Here is a 23,884-nt window from a genome sequence, read left to right as displayed (position 1 = left end):
ACAGCACAGTCCGACACGTTTGTCTGCTTAGAAGAAAACCTCGCTGGATTCAACCACTAGATAAAGGAGTTTAAGGCTGCAGCCTTAACGTCGATATTACCAGCAGAAAAGAAATACCGAAATATATATATAAAGTTTCCCCTTGAACCTTTGGAGGGGGCTTTGAGCCAGTTAATACAAACTTATCCCCACTAGCCCCCCGCCCCGCCAGAGTCCTTTGCCTTCGGTTTTTACACCCGCGTGCACAGCACACCCTTCACATCAACCGGATTGAATTACAGCTGCCGAGTGGGTCAAACTTAAGAGGACGTCTAACATATGTATTCGTTTCTTATTTATTCTGAAATGGGGAAGGGAGCCTTCTTTTTTTTTAAGGATATAATTGTACCAGGACATAATCACTGCTTGCTATTAAGTAATTCAATGAAAACCCTGTTGTTGTTGTTTGTTGTGTCTAGGGGTGTGTGTGTGTAATTGTGACTGATCTGAGTTCTCCTTTCCTTTTCCTTTTATCCCGGTTTCCCTTTCTTAATTCTTCCCTGTTCTTCCCAACACTTTTTAATTTCCAGAGGAAGCCCAGAATTGTACTTTAGCACACAATCTGAACACACACACAAAAGCAGGGGAGAGAATCTGACCCGCCTGGTAGGTCGTTCCGGACAGAATCAGGATTAAAGGAAGGTGGGGGCTGCAGGAAAGAGGGATAAACTGGGAAGCACAAAAGAAAGGAGTCCTGCAGACAAGGAGAGACAACCCCCCCCCCATCCCTCAGTTATTACATTTGAACCAAAGGCGCTTGGAGTCCCAAGACAAGGCGCGGTGGAGATGCTAGGTGTTAAGACGACGCTTTCAGGATCCACACTTATAGTATCACGCTCCATTCACACAAATGGGATTTGCCTCTCGGTGGCGCGGGATGGCATCCACCGAGTTGCCCAAGGAGAGACGGGCACCCTGGATTTTTCAGCAAACGCGCGCAAAAGGAGCGCCGCCTCCTCCGCGGACCCTGGACGACCTGGAAGGAAGCCCCATTGAATTCAAAGGGACTGACTTCCGAGGAAGACAATTACTTGGGAACCCGCTTCCCTCAAATTAGGTGCTGCAGGTAGTTCCAGCACTGGGGAAATCGTCTCCGGGATCTAAATGCTGAAACAACCCCTTCCAAAAGAGTGATGAGGTGGAACAGCGGTCAGAGACGGCTCCCCACCCCCACTCCGCGCGCCCCACCATCCTGTCCAAAGCACATTATTTGGGAAGCAAGCCCCGCTGATCTCTCCCGGGGAATTGACTTCTGTTCCTCCTGTCCTGTTCAAAATCAGGGTGCAAAATGCCCTTTGGTGAAAGGGATTGGGGGGCGGGTAAATAAATGCAGAGCCCCAAGGAAGGAGCAAGCCTGTCGAAGAAAAGACAAGCAGGCTGCGAGCAGAGGCGTTGTACCCGCTACGACCTCTCTCCTCTCTCCTCTCCCTCCCTCCCTCCCTTCTCCTCCCCTCCCGGGCTCCTTAGCAAAGATGGGGATCGAACTCTATCCCCGAGTTCTTAAGCCATCGGGTCACGGAAGTGAGATGCGGGGCGGGGATGGGAATGGATCCTTTAAAAGAAAGAAAACATAACCCTGAACAAACAAAAAAAAGCAGGAGTTTTTCCAGTGGGACCTGAGCGTATGAATTTTTTTAAAAAAAATCATCCCCCCCAAACAAACCGCCACTTACAGGATCCGGAAAGGATTTTCAAGGTCAGCATGGCTTGATGTCTTTGGCCCGGGTGAAGAGGCGGAAGAGCGGGCGGCTCGGCTGCTGGGATCTTTCCTCCGATCACTCTTTCTCTTTTCACCTCCTCCTCCTCCTCCTTCCTTTCTGTCTGTCTCTTTCTCTCGCTCGCTCGCTCGCTCGCTCTCCGACTCCAGCGGCTCTCAGGCTCAGCAGTTTGCTTGCAAAAAAAAAAAAAAAAGGAAAAGGAAAAAAAGCGCCTCTCCTCTCTCTCTCTCTCTCTCTTTCTTTTCCGGGGGCTCTGTGTTCGCCAATTCCATTGACAGTTTTCAGCCAGCAGCTGCAGTCATTAAAAGGCATTTACACCCTGGCCTCCTCCGTACAAAGATAGCGCGCCAACAATTATCTGCTTGTACGTTTAAGGACAGGAGAATGTGTCCCTAACAGGCTTAGGCGAGGGGAGATGGAGAGCTCCAGTCGCCCTGCTTAGGGCGAAGCCTATCCTCGCTGTCCGCCCCCCCCCCCTTTCCCACCCGATACCCGGTAACAATGCCCAAAGTTTGTCCGTGCGCTTGTGTGCGCGCTCGGGAGTTTGGGGAGGATAACCGCGGCAAGGGCCACAAAGGCACCGGTATCCAGAAACGAGGTTGGGGTCGGCATTGGGGAGATGGCTGACGATGCGTTAGAAACAGAAGTCCGGGGCTGTCTGCAGAAAGTCGCCTTGGGGACGGCCGAGCTAAGAATCAACACGTCTTAGTCAGAAGAAGAAGACGACCCGGGCTTGTTTCCACCTGCTGAGATGTCCTTTCATATTTTGCCCCTTATCCATCTTAGTCTCTTGTATGGGAAAAGGAAGCCCCCACTGCTTGTGGGACGCCTCAGCTAGGGAGGGCAGAAGCTTGTTCCATCCGATTCGTGAAGACTCAAGAGAAAGATATGGACATTTATTCTTTTCAGGATGTTTCTGCGCTAGGAGAGAATTGGAGCTCAGCTGAGAAGCGTAATAAACCCCGTCTTTTTTCCATAGTTTGTCGATTAAGCGCCTAAAGGGGCTGGGTGAAAGTTAGCGAGAGAGAGAAATACAACTTCTGTGTGGGTCCCCCATCTCTATCCCTGCAACCCCAAACGCCTTACGTCGATGTCAAACCCATCCGTGAACCCCACGTTTAAAGTTTATGGAGACCTTTTGCTCAAGAGAAGCAGGATTCGAAGGGCGGCCCAGGCCCAGGCCCGTTTACTCCGAAGGAAGGCCCGTGGATCTCCACGGGCCTTAACTCCGGAGCAGACACGTGTAGGATCCAGCTGTTACGAAGCTGTCCCGCTGGAAGACACGGACGGGCACGAAAGGTTCTTGGGAGCAGGGAACGTCTGGGTTGGAAGAAAGAACAGTTTGGAGACTAGTGGTAGTTTTTCTACCCAAATGCTTTCTTCCTAATCGTGTAAGACGAACAGAGCGAAGAAAGAAGTCTTGCCCCGCTTTCCCATTTCCCGAATCATTAACCTCATTTCTCCCCCTTGTCTATAATCCTTTACCTATAAGAGAATGCTTGTAATGATGAGGTGCTCTGTATAACCCTACGCCCTCCCTCTTTTTTTGCTGAACACGATGGTGGGCAATTCCTGGCTTTCACAAAACCGACCGCGTAGGGCTGAAATTTGAGCTGGGGCAAGGGACTGAGGAGGGCGAGGGAAGGATTCCTCAGCTCCCACCCCAGCCCTCCCCTCCCGGCAAATACGTTAACAGAAGTGTTTAAGTACATCACTAAAAATTAAGAGGGTGAGTTGTTTTCATTAGGAATATGAACCAACGTAGCACACCCCCGTTGACAGTTTGCTAGAGAAGTGATGAATACATAATCCAGCCAGGATCTTCCAGTCCAATAGCTATTCCAACTGGACCTATTCATCTGCCACTTGGCATTTATTTCATGGGGGCTGCGCAGTGAAAAGATCCCGACCAGTTTGGGAGTCCGGTTAAAGACTCTCTCTCTCTCTCACTCTCTCATTGCAGCATTGCGAATTATGATGATGATTATCCCCCCGAATAAGCCAAGTCACGCGATGTTTCCCCATTTTAATTGTACATCTGCCCCCACCTCTTCCCTCTCCGCTCCCATTGATGTCTGCAAGGAGTTTGGGCTCCATGTCTCACCCCCCCTAGCCCTCCCCTCGTACTACTAGATCTGCATCGGAATGCAGAGCAAAGTTTCTTTCCCCCCCCCCAAGGTTTTTTTTTTTAAAAAAAGTTTTGAATTCCTCAATGATTCTCTCCCCCCCTTCTTCTTCTAGAAAGACGGCTTAGGATAATTATTTCAGCTTTATTGAGGGCAGATTAGGAAAAGTCTGGATGCTGCGTTTCAATACGCGTTCTACATGCCTTGACAATGTCCGCATTGTTTTGCTACTGTGTGTGAACCCATTCAAAATATACACTTTTTAACACCAACCAAAGTCCTGTCTAAATATACACAGTAAGGCTGGAAAGACATCCATGACCCGTACAAATCTCTGTAAATCACACTTCCATAGCCGCAGCTACCAAACAAAAGGAGTTACCAGCTCAAGATGCCGATTAAAATCGCCTTAAAAGGAACGCACCTAAAGGATAAATGGAGGCAGGCGGCTGGACGGAAAAGGCCGGCTTAGCTTCAGGGCCAGAGATAAGCATGCAGCGATTTGTTTTCACCTATAGATATAGGTGTAAATATGGGGTTTCCACCAGACTCCGCCCTCCCCGAATATTTTGATTACTCTTCGACCTTTAAAAAAGAAAGAAAGAATTGAGACGGGTGAGAAACCTACGAAGAGATGCAACCAATCCTTAGGATATTATATCAGGGCAATATCCCCGGTGGGTTTACGAAACTCGCTTGGGCAGGGCGAAAGGTCTGCGGGAAGAAAATCCGTGAGCAGCGTCCAGGGGCGCGCGCGGGGAGGGGGATGAGGACCAGTTTGGGGGAAGTTCTGGGCTGCAATCCGAGCCCACCCACCCGGCCCCTGAAAAAGAATTCACCAGAGCGTAATTATGTCTGCCACAATCCTCAAACAAACAAACAAATAAACAAAGGAAGGAGGCTTGATCGGAGCCTCCTGTGGCCCCGCGCGTCAAGACTGCGGAGGGTGGCCTGTGGTGGCCACATTCGGAAACCAGAGCTCCACTGGCTGCGTGGGGCGTTTTCTCCCGGGTGAAGGGCGCGTGGGAGTTCGCAGCCGGATTTGGAACTCAGTCCCGTCGGCCTCAGTTTCCCGCGGTTCCTTCTTGGGACTCTCCCAGCACCAGATCCCGGCGATCCAAGGGGAAAAAAACGAGTTTGGCAAAGTTTTGTCTTGTGAGGCCAGCCTCTCAGAAACTCGGAGCGGGGTGGGGTGGAGGGCAGGGGAGAGAGAGGGAGAAGGAGAGAGGAAATACATAGGAAGCTCGCCCTCTCCTCCTTCTCCCTCCACCCCACCCTCCCCGCGCCTCCCCTGCATTTAGATGCTGCTCCTGGCAGGGTCAGCGGCCTGAGGATGGGCCTAATGATCTCATCTAGCTTTTCTTCCCCGGCGCTATTAGTGCTCAGATAGGCAGAATGAAGCGCAACTACGTGCAAATCATGTGTAAATGGTCTCCGTTCGGAGCCCTTTCTCTCGAAGACCGAGCTCAGGGCGGGCTGGTTGGCCCAGGTCTCTTCGTTTTCTCTACTTTCTCCCCGCTTTCCTCTCGCTTCCTTTGGCTCAAAGGGGGGTTCTCCTGAAAGGCGGCGGTCATATTCCGCGTGTAATTGCTGATCCCATTCAAACGAGGCGCTGCGCACTGCCTTGCGCATCCGCCTCCCACCAAAGAATTTATTTAAAAACCATTTTTATTTAGGGAATGGAATGGTGGGGAGTGTTGGGGGGGGGGGACGAGAGACGCAGCGAGAGAAGTGGAAGTGCTAAGATTAGGAGTTGCAAAGATTAACACACATACACAAGCTTTCCTCCGATCGCCCTCCCCCCCCCGCCCCTCCTCCCGGCTGGCTGGCTGGCTGGCTGGCTGGCTTCTTCCTTCCCAACTCCCCTCCCCTTCGCCTTTGGGCGCCGTGGTAAGAGCCCTTTTTCTTACGTAGTCCCCCATGATTGGCAGGCCTGACAGTGATTGGCAGGGCGCTGCCATGGCGACGCCACAACGACACCCGGCGGGCCAATAGAAAAGCGAAACAAAATGCTTCGGCGCTGCACTCACGGTGGATTTAGGAGAGATATTATGAGGCTGTTGTCATTAGGGCGATCGCGGCCGAATCACTGAATCGCTTTGCGCCTCGGCGGCGGCGGCGGCGGCAGCGGCGCCCGGGTCGGGAGGTGTGTGTGTGTGGAGAGAGCCCGCAGCAGCGCGCGGATGCCTGCCTGCCCGCCCGCCTGGGCACGCGTGTGCGTGTGAGTGAGCGAGCGAGCCGGTGCCTGCCTGCCCGTGTGCGAGTGTGTGTGAAAGGTGGTGGGAGTGAGTGAGCGTGTTTGTGTGCGTGTATGAGAGAGAGAGGGGAGTGCGCGCGCGCGGCTGAGTGCGTGTGTGCGTTTGGATGAGGGTCTCTATGTGGCTGCGCGTGCGGGTGCGGGTGTGGATGCGCGTGGGGTGCGTGATCCCCCTGTCCCTCCCCTCTTCCTCTTCTTCTTTCTCTGCGCCTTCTCCGTCTTCCTGTCTTCCTTTCATTTCGCTTTGATCCAGCTCCTCTCTCTCTTTCTCTCTCTTTTCCTTTCTCTCTCTTCCTCTTTCTCTCTCTCGTTTTCCGACCCCCCTTCCCCGTCCGCCAGGCTGGGTCCCATGGTGTTCAGGTCCCCTCTAGAGCTCTATCCCACCCACTTCTTCCTGCCAAACTTCCCCAGCGACCCGCACCACCACCACCGCTCGCTCCTTCTGGCCAGCGGTGGCAGCAGCTCCGGACCTGGAGGAGGAGGAGGAGGCAGCGGCGGTGGCAGCAGCGGCAGTGCCGCCACCGGTTGTAGCGGAGGATCCGCCGGTGGCGGCGGCGGAGGAGGAGGCGCCTCTCGAGGAGCCCCGGAAGAACTGTCCATGTTCCAGCTGCCCACACTCAACTTCTCCCCGGAGCAAGTGGCCAGCGTCTGCGAGACGCTGGAGGAGACGGGCGACATCGAGAGGCTGGGCCGCTTCTTGTGGTCGCTGCCGGTAGCGCCGGGGGCATGCGAGGCGATCAACAAGCACGAATCCATCCTGCGCGCCCGGGCGGTGGTGGCCTTCCACACGGGCAACTTTCGAGACCTTTACCACATCCTGGAGAACCACAAGTTCACCAAGGAGTCGCACGGCAAGCTGCAGGCTATGTGGCTGGAAGCGCACTACCAGGAAGCCGAGAAGCTCCGCGGGAGACCTTTGGGCCCCGTCGACAAGTACCGCGTGCGCAAGAAGTTCCCCTTGCCCAGGACCATCTGGGACGGCGAGCAGAAGACGCACTGCTTCAAGGAGAGGACTCGCAGCCTCCTGAGGGAGTGGTACCTCCAGGACCCCTATCCCAACCCCAGCAAGAAAAGGGAACTGGCGCAGGCCACCGGCCTCACCCCCACGCAAGTGGGCAACTGGTTCAAGAACCGCAGGCAGAGAGACCGGGCGGCCGCCGCCAAGAACAGGTCAGTGCCAGCAGGCTGAAGCTGGGCGTGTGTGGGGGGGGGGGGGTGAGGCTTGAAGGTGGGGGTAGGCAGCGGGTGTGAGGAGCTCACACAGCTAGGACACAAACCCATGCCCATCCCACGCGGGGCCTGCCTTGTCTAGATCGGACGCCTCGCCTTCTGCAAGTCTCCCAAGAGTGAGAACGCCTTGCAAGGGCGGCTATCCTTGACCCTTTGAAAAATCGCCTTTGGGTTCAGTTCTGCGTGTGTGTGCGTGTGATATGGGGGACCTGAAATCTTGTCCTAGAGGGCTCGCTGGCTCCAACAGCAGGGATAAGGAAGTCAGTGGGCTCTGTTAAAAAGGAAAACGAGGCCCTTAGAGGGTTCCCTTCCCACCTGGGAGCTATCAAGGAGACTACGCTCCTCACACAGCCAAAGACAGGGCTCGCTTCCCGTTCCCGAATGGGCTGCTCAACAGAAGCAACTCGATTCCGCCACCCGTTCAAAGTTTCACATTCTTTCCAAACTCCGTCCCTCTCCTTCACAGTTCTAAATAGGACACCCCGTCTCTCAGTAAAATGCTTTGCAGTTTTCTGAACGCAGAATGTATGTCTGTGTGTGTATGCGTGCGCGTGTGTGCCTACTCTAACTAGGGATCCAAAAACCACAAAATAAAGGGACTTTATCTTCAGCCGAGTCACCACACTCAGTGGAACCAACTGAGAGAAACCCTCTTAGCTGGATGGAGCTCTTAATTTAATTAAAAATTTCATTCTCCTTTTCGCACGTCCTCTTTCTTTTTGTTCATAGATTGCCTATTATTTTTACCGCCATGATTGTTATTGCTACATCAACAATAACAACAGGGACAAGTCCTCGCAGCGAAATGCAGAAGGAGTGCGGATTAGATGTATTTTTTTTAACATTTGTGCCGTGAAAGCTGTATTTGGCAACTTAACTTTTCTCCCCTCCGCCCAAGCTATAAACAGTTTAAACAAACATCATAATGCGTAGCGTTCTTCCACAGAGCGAAAATAAGGCAGCTGTTCCTCTATTGTTCTTCTTAATTATATAAAAAAACAAAACAAATTCATTTGCCGAAAGAGAGGCGAGAGGGTGGGGGTGCGGGGGTGCGGGAATCAAAATAAAATGAAGGGAAAGCATTTATTTTTAAGCTATCCGCCCTCTCCTATCTCTGTTTCCGGATGTCATTAGTTTGAGTTATGTATGTTTATGAGTATGTAAATAAATATGCAAGGGTTTGTGTGAGCAGGCGTGATTTTATTGTGTCGGTGTGCCACGCAGAATCTTCTTGCCATTCCTTATTGCTCAACGTGGCTTTAAGAATGTTGGGGTTTAAATAATAGCTTTGAAAATAAATAAGATCACAAAGAATTTTAAGGGTCCCATGAAACAATCCAGAAAATATAAACAAAGGGTGGCACTTTACCTCCTCCAATTGGACTTTCCCAGTTTATATAGCAATGTATATTTTGGTAAAGTTTAATCTGAAATGTAGAGCAGGGGGTTGAGGGGGAAGCAACAAAGCATAAAAATAAAAAAAACACCTTTCAGCTTCATCAATGGAGGGAGAATAGATCGACTCATAACAGAGAAGCCGGAAAGTTGCTAAAGGTTTGGGTTGACTCACCGAGTTGTCAGTCTAGGAACTGTAAGGCAGCGGTGGAGGGACGGGAGGGGGGAAAATAAGTAAACAGTATGGAAATAAAAAGTGCAGAAACGCAATTGAAATATGTAATATATTTAAAATCAGTTCACTGCGGAGGTGAAGAGGGGGATTAAAATCTTACAAGATCCAGTTGCCCGAAGGCTGTCTTTCAAAACATTTTACAAAGGATTTCAGGGCTCGGCACAATGTTTGTTTTGTTTATTTGTTGGCTATTTTCTTTTGCCTCTGATCCTACACTTTTTTTAAAAAAAATGCACTGGCCTTTGGGGGTATGCAATCAACTTCTCAGTCTACTCAGCGCCCCCCACCCCCAGCTCTCTTGATCTGAACGGCTCAAGAGTTCATAATCGTCCAGCGCCTTGCGTGTTAGTATTCAGAATATTCTGCTGCGGTTGCAGATTGTTTTTTTTCGCTGGGCTTGGTTTCCCCAGCCACCCACCCTATAGAAATCCACTTAGTTGTTGACTGTTATAAAGAGCAGCGGCCGAGATTCCTTTGTCTCTTGGCGGTCTGTATGTTTCCAAAGGCAGTCTGAGAATTCTGCCGTCGGCCCCAAGAAAAACAATAAATAAATAAAACTATAAATGCATTGCTGGAAAATACACTGGTGCGGGTGTGTGTGTGTGTGTGTGTAAGAGAGAGAAGTCTGAGCATGCAGATGACTTGGGAAATGCTGCTCTGTGGACACCCTCTCCCCACAAAACAGTGTCCTCAGTTGGTTTGGGTGCTTGTTTATTTTATGGGGTGTTTTTTTTAAGTGTTGCAAGTGTGTATGTATGTCTGTATATAGGTACGCATTTATTTAAGTGATTCACGGGGGCTATCTGGGAAGGCGCCACCCTTTGCTTCTACAGACCACCGTTTGTGACTGTCCACGTTTGTTGTTAGGGCTGGACTGTCACTCAATGGGGGCGGCGGCAAATGCGCTAGAGGTTAGATCGAGGCCCACAGATGGCCGCTCCTCGCAAGTGAAACCGGCCACAGGGATAGAGATAGTGTGAGTAAGGGGAGCGTTAGCTTGAAGCCGACTAATATTTTGCAAACCGACACGATAGCGGCCCGTTCGTGCGTTTATGTTCCTGCCTTGGCGTCTCTCTCTGTGTGTGCATTTCTGAACGTGCCAATTGCTTTCCTACGCAAACCCTCTGTCTTCTCCACCCCGCTCTTTTTAAAAATATAATTACAGCGTTTCTTTTACTCTGTGCTTTCCAAGCGACCTGTTCTCTCCGAAGTCCCTTTGCTTGCTTTTAACTCTCCCCCCCCCCAACCACAACCCCCCCACCCCCTCTCCTTTGATTTGAAACACTTTTTGCGGAGGGAGAGAGGGCCATTGCAGGCAGGAAGCTGGCTTGCAGCGCCGCGCTGGGCAGCAAAGAGAAGGCGGCAGCGGGCCCCGTGGCTGGCCTGAGATCAGGCCGAAAGAAAAGAGAGAAAGAGAGAGAGAGGGGAGGAAGGAAGGATTCTCGATGAACCAGGCTAAGCGGTTGTTTGAGGGAAGGGTTTGCTGGAGAAAAAGGAAAGGTGTCTCCGGATTGTTGCGCCCTCTTGGCAAGCGCCTTCGGGATCCGGGTCCCCTCCCTAGCCATGCGCTTTTACGCGCCTGGATTGCTGCGTTCGAGGGCCGGGTTTTCGGGGAGTCTCGCCTCTTTCCCTTTCTGTGTGGCTTTCCTTTCTGAGCAAGGATCTGTGTGCTCTTCCTTTGTCTCCCCACCAACCCCCAACCCCCAAACCCCGCGTCCTGCAGGCTCCAGCACCAGGCGATCGGACAGAGCGGCATGCGGTCCTTGTCAGAACCGGGCTGCCCTACCCACAGCTCGGCGGAGTCTCCGTCCACGGCGGCCAGCCCCACCACAAGCGTCTCCAGCCTGACGGAACGAGCCGAGACGGGCACGTCCATCCTCTCGGTAACCTCCAGCGACTCAGAATGTGATGTATGATAACGGAACAAAAAACAAAACAGAATGCTACAAAAAAAATAACAAATAAAAAAGGAGGAAAAAAACACAAACCCTTAAAGGAGGAAATAAATAAATAATAATAATAATAATAAACCAATCAGGAAAAAAGGCAAAAATAAGCCCCCCCTTTCTCCACCCACCCACCTACCTACCCCGAGCGAGCGAGAGCAGCCGCCCCCCTCTCCGAACTGCCCCGGCCTCCGAGGAAAGAAAGCAACAACGAGCCGCTTTCAGAACACTCGTAGGCAGAGCAGCGAAACAACGAGAGAGAAAATTACAAAAAGACCTTTAAAAGAGTTGTTGTTGTTGTTTAAAAAAAAAAGGAATTAAAAACCCAAACCTTTACCAAGCAAATGATTGAAATAAGAAACAAAGCATCCACTTAGGCAAAAACAATAAAAAATAAAAACATAAAGGAGCAAAACCAGAAGTTGGACAGTTGCTGATTCTGGAGCGGGGGGGAGAAATAATGCTAATGCTCATACTTTGCTATTATAAATATTATTATGGCGAAAGGAAGAAAGAAAGGTGACATTTGTATTCTTTGTAGGACGAAAGCACGTTCCAGCTCTACTTTTCTTTTCCTCGTTTTGATTTTATTGTTCGCGCTTTCCCATGGACAGCATCTCACCCATTTTGCATGACGATGATTCAATTTGTATCTGGGGAAAAGGGGGGGGGATATGCTATTCTCTATAATAAATGAACAAAAAGGAAAAAAAAGACTGGGGTGTGGGACGGGAGGAAAACTCCGATCAAATTTGTACAAAGAGAGAGAGAGAGAGATGCTTTTTAAAAAGAAAAACATTTAAAGGAACTCTTTGAAGAGGGAAATAACAAATGTTTATCGCCTTTTTTGTTGGGTTTTTATCAATCTTTGTCTCTCTGGATCTGTAATCCCAACCCCCCCCTCAAAGTCCAAGCGATGGTCTAATCTAGATGCATCCCCCCTCTCCTGCTCCGCCTCCTCCTTTTCTCCCCCTCCGTCGTTGTTTTTATTTTATTTTTATTTTTTAAGAATTTTTATTCTTTTGTTCAACAGACAATCATTTTCTTCGTAAGCACCTTTTTTTCTACACGTCTGTCACTGCCTGTGTGGGTACTGGTTATAAATGTGGAAAAAGAATAGTTATGACTGTAACAGATTTTTATTTTTATTTCAAAATTTTATATGAATTATGTATATCTTAATGATGCGGTCATTTCCCCCAGTTTGTAATATATGTGTAGAAAATTGCTTGTATATTATATTTGCTCTTCTCTTTGACTTTTCTTCTCTCTGTCCCTTTGCCTTCTTCTCCCTTGCCTTTCTTTCTTTCTTTCTTTCTTTCTTTCTTTCTTTCTTTCTTTCTTTCTTTCTTTCTTTCCCTTTCTTCTTCTCTTTCTTCTTCCCCTCCTCCGTCTTCTTCTTCTTCTTCCTCCTCCTCCTCTTTTTTTTTTTTTAAAGAAAAACATTTTCCCTGACTTGAGTTCCTTGCACAAACTTAGTTGTCAAGAGGTGATGGACTAGGTTTTCAAAAGGGACCTCAACGGTAGACGAAACGAGGCTTAGAGTGCCACTGTCCTCCTCTTATGCAAAAGCATTTTTGAGTATTTAAATAGCAGCTTTGGGGGTCTCTTCTAAAACTCCACGTAGGACACTTATACCACTGTTTCCCTTACTGCGTGTTTATCTATATGTACAAACTTTCTTAAAAAAAAAAATCAAATACAGTATTCCATTTTTCTTATCTATTCAGTGACGTTGGTGTTTTTCCTCTGCTGCACGCAGAAACAGCCGCAAAGCAATGCTGTTTCGTTTTTTAAAAATCACTTCTCGTGTTGATTCAGTGATTCCACCCCTTTATGCAAGCTAGCAAGCCCGTTAAGCCGAAGCACTCGGAGTTAAGCCAATTTTGGCTCCCTTAACTTCTCAAAAAAGAAAAAAGAGCTTTCTCTGAAGTAAGTCCCGTTAAGTCCGGTAGGACTTCTCTGAGCTGCAAAGGTTAAGCCCCTGAGCCTAGCTTGGTCGACCATATAGTGTGCCTGTGGTTTGCACAGGGCTAAGAAAGCTGCCCGAACCTGCAACCTCATGCAAATTTACTTGGAAATAAATTCCATTGACTTCCATGGTAATTTCTTCCAAAGGAGTGTAAGTTTAAGGATCGGGATGCAAGCCTGCAAGGCTACTTGTTATACAGTGCAACCCTAATCATGTCTACTTAGAAGTAAGTCCTATGCATACAATGGGGCTTACTAGTTGGTCAGTGGTGTTAGGCTTGCAGCCCGCTAGAACCCCATCGCAATCCGTGAGGCTTTCTTCTTAGTCAATATTCTTGAGGTGCTGGGTGCGAAATTGCGCAGAGTGGGCATGTACGTTTGTACCCAGACAATCGGGTGCCTGCACCACTGTAGATGGGTGAGTCGAAGCGAGGGGTTACTTGGTGTTTTCTCTCCTGTGTGGCATGTTGCTCTCTGATGAAGAACCTGTGAGAAAACGTTGGGACGCCCCACGTTCCGGACAAAAATATAACCTGAGGTTTGCAGGGTCTGAAGTGCGTGCGTAAACGTAGGCATATGTGCGTGCGTATAATTCCTAGCCCGCGCTCCCTTCTAACTCTGGGCTGCTCGGATACTCTTCCTCACTGTGTGACACCAAATCAATTTTCCTGCAAGTAAGTGGCATCGACCTAACTGGCGGTCCTTACTTCGGAGGAAGCACGGGTCGAGAGGTTCTGCTGAGGCGCTTGGGCTGGAAAGTGGGCATTGACCTCGAATCATCGGCAGAACTTCTCTCTTGAATTCTGCACCATTAGGAAATGGCTTTCCAACACGGTTTCCCCATCGTGTTTATTTCCTTCTCCCTCCCCGCCTCCCAAATCAGTTTGACGACTTTTTAATTTGTTTTGCTTAAGTAAACTCCAGAGTGCAGTTTAGGACACTTTAGGGTGCTTGGGTATTTTGGGGTGTGGGGTGATGGTGGGGGTTTGGGGGGGGGATGAGGGGTGTCTGTAGCTTTAAATGCAAACATGACAACCAAGCAGCCGTCCGAAGCCACCTCACAAACCCCTTCTTCCCTAATCAGTTGTCGGCTCCTCCCCTCGAGTCCTAAGTAGATGGTTAATGTGTTGAAAAGAGCCTTTCTCTGCCCTCGCGAACAGGGGTCCCGCGTCACCTTTGGCGCATTCAAAAGTTTTCGCTTGGCCCCGGGGCAGGTTAGTCAGGCGTGAATTAAGAAGAGGTGAATTCTAAGCTTGTTTTTACTTGAAAATACAATTTTGAAACTTTGATTGGGATTAAGGAGCAACGTGCCTGGAATTTTTCTTGACCATTTCCAAACTCGTTTGGGATTTCCGAATTACATTGCTCCCGTGGCTTGTTGTGAACGGACGAAGGGGGTGGGGAAGCGAGTGCGTGTGCGTGTAAATGGGACTTTTTCATTTGGGGAATTTTCTTCTTCTTGCTAAGCAGAATGCGGAGCGTTTGTGCGTGTTTGATCGTGGGATGTAAACCGCATTCCTAGTGAAACCCCGACCCTCGCCACCTTGCACGCGAAATTAAGGCTTGCAAGCCTATGCCCGCTTGCTTGGGAGTAAGCCCCGATGGACTTACTTTTAAGAAAGGGGTCGTGGGATCAGGCTTGGCACTTGATCCACCCGACGTGAAAGCCCCACTAATTTCCAGCAGAAGAGGCACGTGCTTCCTTCTTTCTTTGACGGGACTTGGTCTGGATCGTGACCCTGTTTTATGTGGGCCTTACGTAAACGTGGTTTTTAAACAGGACTATCCAAGACAGAGAGAAAGGGGAGAGAGAAACCTACTTACTTTGATTGACTTATCCGTTTGTTAGGAATATCATGATTTCGAGCTTAACCGAGATAGGAAAGGTTTCTAAAAGACAGAAAAGCTGGTATGTTGCAGAAATAGTAAAGCAATTCAGGAAACTTATTGGAATATTGAGAGAGGGGGAGGAACCAGGCGAGAGGCAGAATAACTCTGGTCCTTGAAAGATTTGGACCCTGGATGTTAAAATGTTAAAACAGGAAGCTATCCGCTAAGTGCATGATGCTTATGAAGGTGTATTTCAGCCTATCGCCACCTTGCAGTGGTTCGTCCAAAGTCCTCTTCCACTATCAAACTGGTTTAGAGTTGCATGTTTTTTGTTTTGTTTTGTTTTGTTTTGGTAAAACCACAACAGATACCCATTTTCCCGGTTAAATCGAATTACCTGCAGTTCAAACAGGTTAGAACCAGCAGCAGGGACTAGTAACCCCTTGATCCTAAATGCTTCTCCTTGGAAAGCGATTCTGTCCGTGTGCTCAGGATAGGGTCAAATCCAAGCTCTCGGATGTAACGATGCTTCCCCCTGCCCCCAGACATTGGCGTAAGCTAGGAGGGCTCCCGATCCACGCATGCTTAAATCTCTCTGTGTTCCATGGGACTTACTCCCAGGTAAGTACAAGTAGAACAACAGCCCGAAAAACAGCGACCTTATGCCTGGGAAGTCCGTCCCATTGACTTCAATGTAAGCGCGCGGAAGTGTAGCCTTGGGTCGCATTCACTTCCAGGGGACTAAATAAGCCGAAATGGATTTGCTGCTGGCCCTTAGCTGGGTTCTGAATTGAGACGGTAAACTTGAGCTAAAGTCAGGTCAGGATCACTTACCGCACCCTCCTCTCCTCGCCGCCTCTTATGTTCGTTGTAGGAAAAGCGGAGGCTGAGATCATACCAGCTCGCAAGCCAAGGGCAAGGTCTGTGTTAAATGTGTTGGCCGAACCAGTCAGGGCCGCCACATTTCAGGCACAGGATTTTATTTCTCCCGTTTCCAAGAGTGAACCCACTGAAGTAAGTTGGGGGCACCTCGCTTTGTCCCTCAAGTAGCCCCGAAGACCAGGAGAAATCGGAGGGCGAGGCGAAGGGCTCCGACCCCTGCAGTCTCATCAAAGGGGGGGGGGGAGTCGCAAGGGATGGCGATTTTCTGGGTCCCACAACGTTTTAACAAATTTGGGCATTTGCGGGAGTCAAACCCGCAAGACTAGTGCCTTGCCCCAAACTTCTTTGTGGGGGCGTCCTGAGATTTTGCTTTCGCTACTGGAAGCCTCGTGATTTTTTGCGTGAGAAGTAGCTTGAAATCATCACAAGATGTGAAAGGGGTCCTCCTCGGATCGCAGAGATCCTGTTCTCACGTTTTATTTCGGATGTTTGGGGTCTGCGGCCTGAGACTAACCACGTTTGTCTTGAAGTCAGTCTCTGGCTTCCTTCCAGGTATGGATGTTTAGGCGCCTTTTAGCCAACCGGGTGCTTGATCCGAAGCACATTTGGAATCCAAAGAAAGTTAATGCGAATCAAAGCATGTTTACGTAATGGGTCTTAATTAGGACCTACCCCTCCTGTTGCCAGGAATTATTTTCCCTGGTGCGTTTGGAGGTAATTTTATTAAACAGAGTTTACGTTTCTAGACTAACGCCGTCCCCCCCCCCTTTTTTTTAAAAAATATGTATTTCGGCGCACGGAAACCATTTCCATCTCTGGAACAGTCTTAGGACCAGGCAAGATAGTGCGAAATGTTTCCCTCCCCATTTTATTGTGAGTCGCCTATTCTGTTTTCACCATCAGGCGGGATATAAATTATTATTTAAGAATAATAGTTCAGGCGGTGACTCTGTGCCCTAAAAGCAGAGCCCCTCCGCAGACAGAACAACCATCTGGAGTCCTCTTGCCAGTATTACAGCCGCCGGCTCCTTTCTCAGAAGCGACGGAATTGTTGTTTTGAGTTGCCTTTCAGAAACGAATTTCTGTTTTCTTTGTTGCTTTGTGCCGTTGGATGCAGAGGCCGCGCAAAGGTTTCCCACCGAGCCCCAAGCCTCTGCGTGTTTACTCGGAAGTAAGCCCCACTGTGTTCACCGTGGCTTAGTCCAAAGCAAGGCCGCCTTGGAGTCCAAACCTTGCTCGGGGATAGCTGGATGGCTGGAAGGAAGCAAATGCTCTTGAAATCGATGTAACTTACTTCCAGGTAAATGCACTTAGGACTGGGTTGCTAGGCTGCGTCTTCTTCTTTCTTCGCTCGCTCGCTTTTTTCTTCCTTCCCTGCTTCTTGCAAGACACAAGCGCCTTACTCCGAAGTAGCACCACCAAGTGCGGCCTGGAGGATTTGGGTGCTTTTTAGCCCCCGATCCCAGACAACGCTCAAGTTAATGAGCATTTCCCCCCACCAAGCTGATAAACGAAGTTGCTTTAGGATTTGCATTCGAAACCTAAATGGTTGATTGAGGTGTAAATCTATGAAAATCTGCATTAAAGCCCTTCTCTCTCCGGCCCCCGCTTTGCTCTCCCCACCCCCAACTAAAGCCATCTGCCCTGGGAAGATAGGGCCTATCGAAAAACTCCAAACTGGGGGGCTTACCTCTTCCCCCCCTCCCCGCATCTCCTTGATTTGGCCGATCGTTATCGACAAACCCCTTCTCCTATATTAGTTTATTATCCGGGACAAGCTGGACTGTTGATTAAGATGAAATTACTCGGAAGCTGAAGTGCGTTTGATCAATAGGCAAGAGAGAAGCCACAAGACCTAGCGCGCCAGATGGCAGACAAGGCGCGCAGCGCCAGAAAGCCCCGACGGGGCAGAGCGGCAGAAAAGCACTAGGGGGCGCTGCAGAGAGGGGTGGGGACGACTTAGACGGAAGTCTAGGTTTCCGGGCTTGGGAATTTGGGTCTGGGTTCCTACGTGTGACAGTGTGGAGTGTGATTTCTGTTGCTGCGTCGGGAAAAAACCCGCTCCGCTCGCGAAGGCACGTGCCCATGTCTGGACTGACATCAAATGTCTCCACCAAACTAGTTGATTACACCGGTTTATGGCTATAGATTTCTATATGCACTTACTTGGAGATGACTTGTGGAATTGAAAATGCATAGGATAGGATTTTAATTTTAATTTTATTAAAAGTCCAGACTTCGGCTGGATTCGGTTGTCAGGTCTATACGATCTCCCCGCTTGGTCTCTCAGATGGCTCAAGGTTCTCCTACGCCCAAGAAAGTTAAGCATGAGTATGTGGATTTAAGTCGATGTTGCCCCACTGACTCAAAATCTTGCTGCTTTGTATGGGGTGGGGGCTTTAAGGCGACATGGTCTACCTAAGGCGAACGTATGAGAAATTTTCGACGGTGCTTGGTCGAAAATTTATTGGCAACTTACTTCTCCATTGCATACCGCCTTTCCGCTTCAGAAAGGGTTGATGGTTTCAAATTTTAGAATACACAAAAATATTCTCAGGCGAACTTCAGGAACCACTACCTGCTTTGGGCTTCACTGCTTCAACCACTGTTCCGCCATCTTGCCGTTTGGGTCGGGATTTCTTTCTTTCACCATTTAATACTGACTTAGGAGTGACGGTTGAAGAAGTGTGTGTGGGGGGTGTCGAGCAATAACGTCAAGATGAAGAAACCCAAACCCGAGATTAGGTCAGACCTAATGGCAGAGAAAACAGGATCACAGCGGGCTGGTGCCCAGGGAAACCATCATCATCATCATCATCATCATCATCATCTTTATTATTTTCCCCATCTTCGGCTTTTCCCAACAGGTTGAGGGAGAGAATCCGCTTCAGGGCCAGTTCTTCTGTCTGCCCCCGAGCCAGCTCCATTCGTGTGTGTGTTTGTTAGTGTTACAGTAAATTCTCCATCGTTCAAGCTCAATGGGAGCTTTTCTTCGCACTTCAATGGGCGATGCCTTTTTTTTGTTTTGTTCTTATGAAGGTCTTTATTTAAGCAGGCAGATTAATGCAGGTGTCCGGGTAGGTGCTAGCGGTGCGTTGTGTATGCACACCTATCCAAGTAGATATGTAAAGCCCTTTGTTTGGCGAGCGTGGGTGTCACCTGGAAAGCCCCCCTCCCCCTTGAATTCCCCCCAGCCGCGTTAGGAGCTCTCTTTGTGTGCCTCTATCCGGCCTCCGCGCACACACCCCAACCCCCATCCACTCCCTATTGACGTGGGGGGGGGGCGGCCGCGCTTCCGGCTCAGGATCGGTTTTCGATCCTCTCCCTCTCTCGGCCTGATCAATTACATCTGGCTGTTGCGACGGAGCTGGCCTCGCCTTGCCCGTTTTGGCTCCCTCCGTCTCCAGCCTCGCCGAGGAAGGTTAGAGCCTCGGCCTGCTGCAGTGAAAAGAAACGGGGACGTTGGTGCCCTGGCATGGCTCTGATTTCCTCGGTTAGCTGAGCACAACTTTTCTATTCGTGTTTATTCATGCAGGCCCTCATTGAGCTCCACACCGCGCTGCGCTGCCCTGGATTCAGCGTGTGGGGAAGGAGAGGGGAAGCGCAGCCGCAGCAAACGCTGGGGAAAACACACACACACACACACACACACACACACACACAAACACAGACACACACACACACACACACACACACACACACACAGACACCACGCATAGATCCCCTCTCTCCTACACACACCCCACGTTATAGCAAGGAGAACCCCCTTTTCCTTCTCCCCCACGCCTGTCCCATTATATCAGTACAGTGGTACCTCAGGTTACATACGCTTCAGGTTACAGACTCCGCTAACCCAGAAATATTGCTTCAGGTTAAGAACTTTGCTTCAGGATGAGAACAGAAATTGTGCTCCGGTGGCGCGGCAGCAGCAGGAGGCTCCATTAGCTAAAGTGGTGCTTCAGGTTAAGAACAGTTTCAGGTTAAGTACGAACCTCCGGAACGAATTAAGTACTTAACCCGAGGTACCCCTGTATTCCACCCCCCAGCCGACTACCCCAAACACAAAGGCTTATACCATGCAAGTAGACCCAAGCTCACACAGCCCTGTCCCTCCCAAATACCACATCATCCACCCATATCTCACTCACTCATTCTCACACACCCTTAAACCAGCCTCCCAATAATCCTGGGAACTCTAGTTTACGCCTCATGCTGGGGGTGGGCCTCAGAATGTGCTTTAAATGTATGGCGCTCACTTAGCCCTCTCGACTTCGTGCGCCCAACGCAAACTCAGAGGCCCACTTCACGCGCACCGTGGAAGCCTCGGCCTTCCGCACCTCCTCTCCACCCGCGTTGTCCACCCACCCACGCGAGACCAATTAGAAAGAAGTTAGCAAATGTAGAAAGGGGGTCCGGCTGGGGCGGTGGAATAACCCAGCAGCACCCACAGATTAACTGGGGAAGAGAGAGAGAGAGAGGAGTTGTTGAGGAATATTATTCCAGGACAAATGTTACCTCGGGGAGCGCAACTCCAGAAAGCAGCAGTCAAACACCAGCAGACATAGATCCAAACGCTTCTGGAAGGAAGTCGGAGCTGGACTTTGTGCGGAAAGCTGCTTTAAGCATCTGGAGGGAGCAAGGCTTCGGAATACCAGTTGCTGGAGACCACAGGACGGGAGAGGGCTTTTGTGCTCCGATCTTGCTTGTGGGTTTCTCACGGGCATCTAGTTGGCCACTGTGGGTACAGGATGCTGGACTAGATGGGCCATGGGCCTCATCCAGCAGACTCTTATGAGTTTTCTTTGAGGAAGAGGCCCTAAAGGGTTGTATTCCAAGCAGGGGGGTCGGGGGATGAGGAATGGGATTTTAAGAATGGCGGTGAAGTGGCCACACCAGCCTTGGCACAAAGAACAGCTTGCAAAGCAACTTTTCCTTCAGAAAACAGGCCCTTGAAAGGCAGGTCAGAAAGGCAATCTGGGTTCCAATCCTGTGCCCATTTCCCTGGGAGCGAGGAGGAATGGGACTTCCTTCTGAGTAGGCGGACGCACGACGGAGATGTTGAACACACAGAACTTGCTTCCAAATGAACATAAATGGGGACTTGGCTTCTGCTTCCAACTTCTTGAGGGAAGATGCATCAGATTTAAATAGCGGGCATTATATTTTTGTTCCGACGGGTCCTCTCCTAGCAAATCTTACCCACATTGTAATAAGGCCTCTCAGATCAAGCCGACATCCGGGCAAAGAGCCGTACTTGCATTTCAGCTGATTCAGATCCGTGGGACTAGATCGGCTCTTTAGTCAGTCGGTTCAAATGGACTATGCTTGGTTTGCTTTGCAGGATTTGCTGTCATCTACGGGGTCTGTGTGTGTGTGACCTATTTACTCCGCACCGTTCTTATTGAAGTCTCTCATGATTTCTCCGCTATATATGAGTTGCGGACTAGTGCCTAACAGGCTTGTTGCGCATATAGACAGACACCCCCCCACCCACACACCACTACGTGAAGATTACAAGTACCTCTTGTAATATCTTGTTTGAACACCCAACATTCTTTTGAAAGTCTAAACTGGGTCAACTGCAATAGTTCAATAACATTGAAGGTGCCTGTATACATTCTCTCTCTCTCTCTCTCTCTCTTTCTCTCTTCAGTCTGTGTGATAAAAAAAAAAACATTCTTTAAGACTATTGGGATTTAAAACTGTAATTCTATTAAATAGTAATTGAAGGGTCGCGAGAGGCTATGATACAGGATCAGCAGCGTGTAAGCCGGCCGTTTGAACTTTAATTTGGAATCATAGGCAGATGGGATCACGGCCTCTTTATATGATGCTTGCAGATTTAAAACTAGCCGGCCCGGGAAAGGGAGGGGGGAAGGAGAGAGAGAGAGAGAGAGACTGCAATGCAGATTCATTCATTAAACATGAAAGGTTAGTGCAAGAGAGGAGAAACGTTTAGACGTTTAGGTGGAAGCCGGAATATTCTCTCTTCCCCCCCCCTTCCATCGCACACCTCCCTTCCAACTGTCTCGCTTACTGCTTTTCGGCTGCTATTATAAATAACTCCGGCTGGGACCTCCACGGAGATGACTTATACCCTGGTTTTTGTTTGCCTCCGTGTTTTATCTCTGCATCTTTCACGCGAGTGTCGCTTCTTCCATGCCCCTGTCGCATCAAAGCAAAGTGATGACTCGCTGGTCCTGAAACAACCTGGTCCACAACTCCCAGTTGTGCCATCCTCTCTCAGGTGTGTCTACTCCGAGGAAAGTCTCGCGGGTTCGGATGTAGTCAGGATCAGGGGTGCCAACCCGAATGAAATATTGGGGTGAGGGGGCAGGTAAGCCCAGAGGTGCATAATCGATCACATGACACAATATGAATGGCAATGCCCATCAACCTGGGGTGTGTGTGTGTCCCGGCCCCCTCAAATATTTTATTGGGTGTTGGCTGTTATGGTCATGATGGTTGACTGTGGTCACTAGCTGGAAAGGTCAGGGAGAAATTAGAGGGAGCAAACTCCTGGAGGATAGGCCTAGACACGGCTGATTGAACTTCCATCTTCAGAGGCGATGGTCAGACACACCATAAATTTAAAAGCAGGCTCGGGATACCTGACTTTCCTTAAAGAATCTGACTTGGGGGCTGTCGTTTGCGCAGGGTGCTGGGAACTCCAAGCTTTGGATCCTTTGGGGAAAGCTATAAGCTTTAACTGTATGGTGTCTACTCAACACTCTGATGTTTTGAGGATAATCAACAGCCTTGGACGTAAGCTTGTGTAGAACTAGTGTGGAATAGTAAGCAGACTAGGACTGGAGAAGACAGGGGTTCAAACCCCTATGATGAACTTCACTAGGTGGCCTTGCTTGGGCCAGCTTCCCTAGCCTAACCCACATCATGGGGTTCTTCTGGGGAAGAAATTGAGCGAGGCAGAACTGTGAGATCCGCTTGGTGTTCCTGGGAGGAAGGGAAGGAGATGAAATAAACAAGAGGAGGCTGAATGGAAGCCAGGGATGGGGAACCTGTGGCCCTGCAGATGTTGATGGGCTCCACCTCTCATCAGCTCCAGCCAGCATGAGAGCCGTGGACCAACATCTGGAAGTCCGCAGGTTATAATCGCTGGTCCAGAGTGGAAATTTTGCCCGGGGGACGGGAAGTGATCTAATTTAGCGCATTTATTTTACTTGTCTTTAGTAAACAAAGCTTCCACCTCACCTCTGTGCTAGTAATGATGCGTTGCCTCCAGTAAGGTTCTTCTCCAGTGTTCGCTTGCAAGTAATTCGCCCGATCCACCGGGCAGTGTTCTTGCACAACGGCCTCCCTCTCTGAAACGGCTTGGGAGCTGAACCAGAAGAAACTCGGCGTCTTCCTTGCGCGGTGGAGGCAGGTGATGCGTTTCATTGCAGTGGGACGACACGCCTAGCAGAATTTCCTGCGTGAAAAAGAGAGTGCCATCCCTAAGGTGCCCGCCTTCAAAAGTCAAAGACGAGAAATCCTAATCTCCCGAAAGAAAAGCGATCATTTTCACAGTCGACATCTTGCAGGGCAGAAATGCACAGAGGGTTTGGGTGCGCTCTGTATTGTTTCAACGCTGATGACGCCTAAGCCTGGCAAAGGTTTTGTTTATCTTTATAGCATTTTCATCACGATTTTCCTTAGCGGTTGCGCTTCTCCACGCGTGCCTCCACTCGAAAAGTAAGACCCATCGAGTTCGCGCCCAGGGAGATGTGGATAGGATCGCAGCCTAAATGCAGCCAAATGGTAATGATCACAAATCTCTGAAGACAGAATCTGCAACCCTAGAACATTTTCCTGGGGAATAAGTCTTATTGAACTCGGTGGAGATTACTTTTGAGTAGACACGTGTTATATCTGCGCTCTTATTCTGTTATTCAGCGCTAGCCCTACTCAGAGTAGACCCACTGAAGATTTCGGACACGACCAAATTGGGTTCATTCATTTCAATGGGTCTACTCTAAGTAGGGCTTAAGCCCTTCGCTTTCTATGCAAACGGAGTTATTTTTGCGTGGAGGTTCAGTTATAAAAGTTTTGCCCGGGCAGGCTGGCCACACACTGCAGTGACAAAGTAGGCCCCGGAGACTTCATAGCTAAGGGAATGTATGAGGCAGAGTCTCTTCCTATGGAAGCGCAACCCTTTATCCACAACACCCACGACCAATCAAGGTCTCAATGAATGTAAGGAGAGAGATGCCTGGGGTCACAACCATCTTTAGCGGTAGAACACCCGCTCCACGTTC

At 49.6% G+C, this 23,884-nt stretch overlaps 1 protein-coding gene and 1 long non-coding RNA gene across 2 annotated transcripts in view; one reads left to right on the top strand and one right to left on the bottom strand.

Annotated features, from left to right (window-relative positions):
• Positions 1 to 1,916, bottom strand: part of LOC310674235 — a 34,138-nt gene extending 32,222 nt beyond the window's left edge. The window contains exon 1 of the long non-coding RNA XR_014509462.1: positions 1,713 to 1,916. This is a non-coding gene — a long non-coding RNA (uncharacterized lncRNA). The remainder of the gene's footprint in view (positions 1 to 1,712) is intronic.
• Positions 1,917 to 5,924: 4,008 nt separating this feature from the next.
• On the top strand, positions 5,925 to 12,867 carry SIX3 (SIX homeobox 3). Its single transcript, XM_083434362.1, has 2 exons — positions 5,925 to 7,310; positions 10,724 to 12,867. Exons 1-2 carry the CDS (start codon positions 6,490 to 6,492, stop codon positions 10,914 to 10,916), a joined length of 1,014 nt encoding a protein of 337 aa, XP_083290488.1. The 5' UTR covers positions 5,925 to 6,489; the 3' UTR covers positions 10,917 to 12,867.
• The last annotated feature ends 11,017 nt before the right edge of the window (positions 12,868 to 23,884 follow it).

Source organism: Podarcis tiliguerta (genome assembly GCF_965153285.1).
Source record: "Podarcis tiliguerta genome assembly, chromosome: 3".
In the NCBI taxonomy this organism is placed as follows: Eukaryota; Metazoa; Chordata; class Lepidosauria; order Squamata; family Lacertidae; genus Podarcis; species Podarcis tiliguerta.
This window is presented reverse-complemented; position numbering and strand designations above follow the sequence as displayed.